General features: G+C 45.0%; 1 protein-coding gene across 1 annotated transcript in view; it reads right to left on the reverse strand.

Annotated features, from left to right (window-relative positions):
* mbd2 (methyl-CpG binding domain protein 2) overlaps positions 1-7,500 on the reverse strand; it is a 36,267-nt gene that overhangs the window by 16,175 nt on the left and 12,592 nt on the right. The window contains exons 3-5 of the mRNA XM_084114945.1: positions 4,788-4,925; positions 2,915-3,005; positions 706-883 (exon numbers count right to left, since the gene is read on the reverse strand). Coding sequence (XP_083971071.1) covers positions 706-883; positions 2,915-3,005; positions 4,788-4,925 — 407 coding nt within the window. The remainder of the gene's footprint in view (positions 1-705; positions 884-2,914; positions 3,006-4,787; positions 4,926-7,500) is intronic.

A 7,500-nucleotide genomic window follows, 5' to 3' on the forward strand; every position in this document is an offset into this window, starting at 1 on the left:
TTATTAGCATTATGTGGAATTTTGGACATGTGGTGGCGCTAGAGGGTTTGAGTTAGAGACTCCAAAATTGCTGTGGTTAATGTTGGGACTGTCTTCTATCAGTGTGCCAAATTTCACAACTTTTCACCATACGTTTCTATGGGCTTCCAGAGCGGATTAGCTTGGCCCAGTGACCGTGGTGAGAAAACGCAAACATGAACCAGATGTTTTCTGAAACATCCAACCAGCGACAGAAAATTACAGATTCTGTGAAAAAAACATATTAAACTTGTGTTTAAATGGAGTATTTGAACATTTTCTTGTAGATTATAAAGTAAAATGATACTTTTTCTTGTCATTAAATACAAAACTTTTGACATTTGACTACTATTTTTGTTGTTATTTTGATAAGTGCACTGAAGCGGATACATTGTTGTTGATATTTGATATTTTATTTTTGATAAGATGCAGGGCTGTGTAATTATTACAATGTATTATAACTGTGGCTACAATTATTCACAAGATCATACAATGCAATATAAGGTGGATTACAAATCAAAATCAATGCTTTAAAATACTTTTATAATGCATTATATATAAGGCATCAAGTAAAGTTCTGCCAGACTCGTTTGTTGTTTCATACACAGTAATGTGGAGTTAGATTCTTCAAAGATGCATTAGTCTGAAACACACACTCACACACACACACACACACACAGATCTCACCGGATGTCTTCATCAGTGACGGTGAAGGCTTTGCAGAGTGGCTGGGATGTGTTGAGCCATATAGCGGGGTTCTTCTCAGCGGCGCTGGAGGTCTGACCCGTGATGGGCGCTGAGCTCATGTGCAGAGCGCTCGCTATAGCGGACAGCAGCGTCGCGTCCGACGAGTCCGGCCCGATACCTGTTACACACACACACACAGAAGCCGTTACACACACACACACACACAGAAGCCGTTACACACGGAGCGCTCGCTATAGCGGACAGCAGCGTCGCGTCCGACGAGTCCGGCCCGATACCTGTTACACACACACACACACACACACACACACACACAGAAGCCGTTACACACACACACACAGAAGCCGTTACACACACACACACAGAAGCCGTTACACACACACACACAGAAGCCGTTACACACACACACACAGAAGCCGTTACACACAGAGCGCTCGCTATAGCGGACAGCAGCGTCGCGTCCGACGAGTCCGGCCCGATACCTGTTACACACACACACAAACAGAAGCCATTACACATGACACACAGAATCCGTTACACACCCACACACAGAAGCCGTTTTACACACACACACACACACACACACACACAGAAGCCGTTACACACAGAGCGCTCGCTATAGCGGACAGCAGCGTCGCGTCCGACGAGTCCGGCCCGATACCTGTTACACACACACACACAGAAGCCGTTACACACACACACACACACACACACACAGAAGCCGTTACACACAGAGCGCTCGCTATAGCGGACAGCAGCGTCGCGTCCGACGAGTCTGGCCCGATACCTGTTACACACACACACACAAACAGAAGCCATTACACATGACACACAGAATCCATTACACACCCACACACAGAAGCCGTCACACACACACAAACAGAAGCCGTTACACACACACACACAAACAGAAGCCTTTACACACACACACACAAACAGAAGCCGTTACACACGACACACAGAATCCGTTACACACACACACACACACACACACACACACACAAACAAACAGAATCCGTTACACACCCACACACAGAAGCCATTACACACACACACACACAAACAGAAGCCATTACACATGACACACAGAATCCGTTACACACCCACACACAGAAGCCGTTTTACACACACACACACACACACACACACACACACACAGAAGCCGTCACACACACACAAACAAAAGCCGTTACACACACACACAAACAGAAGCCTTTACACACACACACACACAAACAGAAGCCGTTACACACGACACACAGAATCCGTTACACACACACACACACACACACACACAAACAGAATCCGTTACACACCCACACACAGAAGCCATTACACACACACACACACACACACACACAGAAGCCGTCACACACACACAAACAGAAGCCGTTACACACACACACACACAGAATCTGTTACACGCCGTCACACAGAAGCCATTACACAGACACACACACACACGCACACACACAGAAGCTGTTACACACACACACACAGAAGCTGTTACACACACACACACACCGAAGCCGTTACACACCCACCCACCCACACACACACAAACAGAAGCCGTCACACACACACACACACAGAGAAGCCGTTACACGCTGTCACACAGAAGCCGTTACACACACACACACATACACGCACACACACACAGAAGCCGTTACACACACACACACAGAGAAGCCGTCACACACACACACACACACACCCCCACACACAGAAGCCGTTACACACCCACACACACGCACACACACAGAGAAGCCGTTACACACACACACACAAACACACACACACAGAGAAGCCGTTACACACACACACACCCACCCACCCACACATACACACACAAACAGAAGCCGTCACACACACCCACACACAGAAGCCGTTACACACACACACACACACACAAACAGAAGCCGTTACACCCCGTCACACACACCCACACACAGAAGCCGTCACACACACCCACACACAGAAGCCGTTACACACACACACACAAACAGAAGCCGTTACACCCCGTCACACAGAAGCCGTTACAAACACACCCACCCATAGAAGCCGTTACACACCCACACACAGAAGCCGTTACACACACACCCACAGAAGCCGTTACACACACACACAGAAGCCGTTACACACACACACACACACACAGAAGCTGCTGGAACGAGACTCAAACACATCTTACTCTGTAAGCCTTTGGGCAGATCCATCGTCCTGAGAACTTCCTCCGAAACGTCCGACGATCTCAGGCCCTTCAAGCGCTTCTCCCAGAACAGCTGCACACACACACACACACACACACACACACACACAACAGCAGAGAGAATGAAGGCCCGATTAAACAAAATGATTGTTAATGGTTTCATATATTTTCATTTAAGCTTTTAATCAACAGCGAAGCGTTTTCCAGTCTTAATCATGTGTGAGACGTTATGAATGTAAAAGTTCAGATCATCCTGCATGTATCATCACTGATATCACATCACAGATATGTACGTGTGTGTGTGTGTGTGTGTGTGTGTGTGTGTGTGTGTGAGTGTGAGAGTGTGTGTTCTGCTGCTCAGACATCAGTTGTTGGTCCAGTGGGAGCTGTAAACACCAGCAACAGCTCATAAAACAGTGCGATTTATTAAACTGGATACTTAAATAAAGCTCCTCCATGAGCGTCACGGGGCTCGTCGAGTAAATCCACCCGTGGCGACTATAACACACACACACACAGACACACACACACACACACGAGACCCAGAACTACAGCATCAGTTATATTCAGGCTTCACTGAAGAGGTTTATCTGTTCATACCTTCCCTGGGAATCGAACTAATGAGCTCAATGTTTCTGAAAGAGTCTATTCTGCTCACCAAAGCTGCTTTTATATGATCAAAATACTGTAAAATGTAAATGTAAAATATTATTCCAACAGCTGTTTTCTATGTGAATATATAGTAAAGTGCAATTTATTCCTGTGATCAAAGCTGAATTTTCAGCATCATTACTCCAGTCTTCAGTGGCACATGATCCTTCAGAAATCATTCTAATATGATTAAACATTTATGATTATTATCAATATTGAAAAAAGCTGGAAATCGTGAAATGTTTTATTTTTCATGATTTTTTGATGAATAGAAAGTACAAAAGAACAGCATTTATATGAAATAGAATCTTTTGTAACATTATAAATGTCACTTTTGATCAATTTAATGCATAAATAATAAAAGTAATTTGTGTAGTTAGGAAACGGACTGGATTTTAAATGTTGATTCCATTATTATCCAAAGTGCATTAATAAAGTTCAGCATCTGCGTGAAGATTCTCCCTTCTGCAGCCTGACCTCTTTAAAAGCTTATTCCACAGAACCGGACCTTCTGCAGATCAATATTCCTGATTCTCCCAAAAGATCCAGTCTAACATCATTAAACACTAGAATGGGTTTTTTAACCGGATTACTATTAAATAAACAAGAAAATACTGAGGGATCTCACCAAACCGGTCATGATCACGTCATCAAAAGACAGAAATGAGAAATTATGTAAAATTATGAAACTACATAAAAGATAATCAAGCCTTTTTTAGAGCCATTAAGATTGTGAGATTATTTTCATGAGAATTAGACACATTTTCCTTTAAAATTCTTATTATTATCAGGCAATTTTTTTATAATAATTTTAAAATATATATAAAAAATACTCTAAATAAAAAGAAAAAGATTTTTACAATTACTGAAATTGTTACGCATGATACATCATGGCAGTATTTGTTATACTGCCTTTAATTTCTACTCAAACACACAGTGTGTGAGAGAGTGTGTGTGAGTATGTGTGAGAGTGTGTGACAATGTATGAGAGAGTGTGAGAGTGTGTGTGAGTGTTAAGTGAGTTTCAGTGAGAAACTGTTGCAGCTTCAGCGCCCTCTAGTGCTCAATATTAAAACACTGATAAGCATGAGGCACATTATATATGAGTGTCGTGGCTGCACGTTTGTGGCTGCACGTTGTGTGTGTGTGTGTGTGTGTGTGTGTGTGTGTGTGTGTGTGTGTGTGCACATGTGTGTGTTCTGACCTGTCGTGGTTGCTCTGATGCTCGCTGGAGGTCAGTCTTCACCTTGTTGTTCGGATGATTGACGACTTTAGTGACCGGCTGCTTAAAGATGGAGGCCGTTTGTCTGATGGGCAGCGCCGTGTTCAGATCCGGCTTTCCCTGCGGACACACACACACACACACACAATCACTTATGAAACAGAACGGTACACAGGAAGACAATATATAATATAATATAATATAATATAATATAATATAATATAATATAATATCCATTACTAATAATCCCAGGTTGCTATAGTCACACATTTACTCATGGCCACAAGAAGAAGATGCTGTTCCAACATTGGACCCCATTGACTTTCACTGTATTTTCTCTGTGAGTGAGTGTGTGGGTGTGTGAGTGAGTGAGTGAGTGAGTGAGAGTGAGTGTGAGTGCGTGTGTGTGTGTGCGAGTGAGTGAATGAGTGTGCGAATAAGTGAGTGTGTGAGTGAGTGAGTGTGCGAGTTAGTGTGCGAATGAGTGAGTGTGTGAGTGAGTGTGTGAGTGAGTGAGTGTGCGAGTGAGTGAGTGAGTGTGCGAGTGAGTGAGTGAGTGTGCGAGTGAGTGAGTGAATAAGTTAGTGTGTGAGTGAATGAATGAGTGAGTGAGTGAATGAATGAGTGTGTGTGTGTGTGTGTGTGTGAGTGTGAGTGAGTGAGTGTGTGTGCGTGCGAGTGAGCGATTGAGTGAGTGAGTGCGAGTGAGTGAGTGAGTGTGAGAATAAGTGTGTGCGAATAAGTGAGTGTGTGTGCGAGTGAGTGAGTGAATGAGTGAGTGAGTGTGTGAGTGTGCGAGTGAGTGAGTGTGCGAATAAGTGAGTGTGTGAGTGTGCAAGTGTGCGAGTTAGCGTGCGAATGAGTGTGTGAGTGAGTGTGCGAGTGAGTGAGTGCAAGTGAGTGAGTGTGCGAGTGAGAGTGCGAGTAAGTGAGTGAGTGAGTGTGCGAGTGAGTGAGTGCGAGTGAGTCAAGTCAAGTCAAGTTTATTTATATAGCGCTTTTCACAATACAGTTTGTATCAAAGCAGCTTCACAGTATTAAATTAAAATAATACATCAATTAGTGAGTGAGTTAGTGTGCGAATGAGTGAGTGTGTGAGTGAGTGAGTGAGTGAGTGAGTGAGTGAGTGTGTGAGTGAGTGTGCGAGTAAGTCAATTAGTGAGTGAGTTAGTGTGCGAATGAGTGAGTGTGTGAGTGAGTGTGCGAGTGAGTGAGTGTGCGAGTGAGTGAGTGTGCGAGTGAGTGTGCGAGTGAGTGTGCGACTAAGTTAGTGAGTGAGCGAGAGTGTGAGTGAGCGAGTCAGTGTGCGAGTGAGTGAGTGAGTGAGTGAGCAAGCGTGCGAGCGGGTGAGTGTGTGAGTGAGTGTGTGAGTGAGTTAGTGAGTGTGTGTGTGTGTGTGTTTGAGTGAGTGAGTGAGTGTGTGAGTGAGAGAGTGAGTGAGTGAGTGAGAGAGTGAGAGAGTGTGAGTGAGTGAGTGTGCGAGTGAGTGAGTGAGTGTGTGTGTGTGAGTTAGTGTGCGAGTGAGCGAGTGTGTGAGTGTGCGAGTGAGTGAGTGAATAAGTTAGTGTGTGAGTGAATGAATGAGTGTGTGTGAGTGTGTGTGTGTGTGTGTGTGTGTGTGTGTGCGCGCGAGTGTGTGCGAGTGAGCGATTGAGTGAGTGAGTGCGAGTGAGTGAGTGAGTGTGTGAATAAGTGAGTGTGTGAGTGAGTTAGTGTGCGAGTGATTGAGTGAATGAGTATGAGTGAGTGTGAGTGAGTGTGCGAGTGAGTGTGTGAGTGTGCGAGTTAGTGTGCAAACAAGTGAGTGTGTGAGTGTGCGAGTGAGTGAGTGTGCGAGTTAGTGTGTGAATGAGTGAGTGTGTGAGTGTGCGAGTGAGTGAGTGCAAGTGAGTGAGTGAGAGTGCGAGTAAGTGAGTATGCGAGTGAGTAAGTTAGTGTGCGAGTTAGTGTGCGAATGAGTGAGTGCGTGAGTGTGCGAGTGAGTGTGCGTGCGAGTGAGTGAGTGAGTGTGCGAGTGAGTGAGTGAGTGTGCGAATGAGTGGGTGAGTGTGCGAGTAAGTGAGTGCGTAAGTGATGACTGAGTGAGTGTGTGAGAGTGAGTGAGTGAGTGTGCGAATGAGTGAGTGTGTGAGTGAGTGTGCGAATTAGCGTGCGAATGAGTGTGTGAGTGAGTGTGCGAGTGAGTGAGTTAGTGTGCGAATGAGTGAGTGTGTGAGTGAGTGTGCGAATTAGCGTGCGAATGAGTGTGTGAGTGAGTGAGTGTGCGAGTGAGTGAGTTAGTGTGCGAATGAGTGAGTGTGTGAGTGAGTGTGCGAATTAGCGTGCGAATGAGTGTGTGAGTGAGTGAGTGTGCGAGTGAGAGTGCGAGTAAGTGAGTGTGCGAGTGAGTGAGTGTGCGAGTGAGTGAGTGCGAGTGAGTCAAGTCAAATCAAGTCAAGTTTATTTATATAGCGCTTTTCACAATACAGTTTGTATCAAAGCAGCTTCACAGTATTAAATTAAAATAATACATCAATTAGTGAGTGAGTTAGTGTGCGAATGAGTGAGTGTGTGAGTGAGTGTGCGAGTGAGTGTGCGAGTAAGTTAGTGAGTGAGCGAGAGTGTGAGCGAGCGAGAGTGTGAGTGAGTGAGTCAGTGCGAGTGAGTGAGCAAGTGTGTGTGAGTGTGCGAGTGAGTGAGTGAGTGTGCAAGTGAG

This window comes from Abramis brama, assembly GCF_963993115.1.
Source record: "Abramis brama genome assembly, chromosome: 5".
Classification (NCBI taxonomy): domain Eukaryota; kingdom Metazoa; phylum Chordata; class Actinopteri; order Cypriniformes; family Leuciscidae; genus Abramis; species Abramis brama.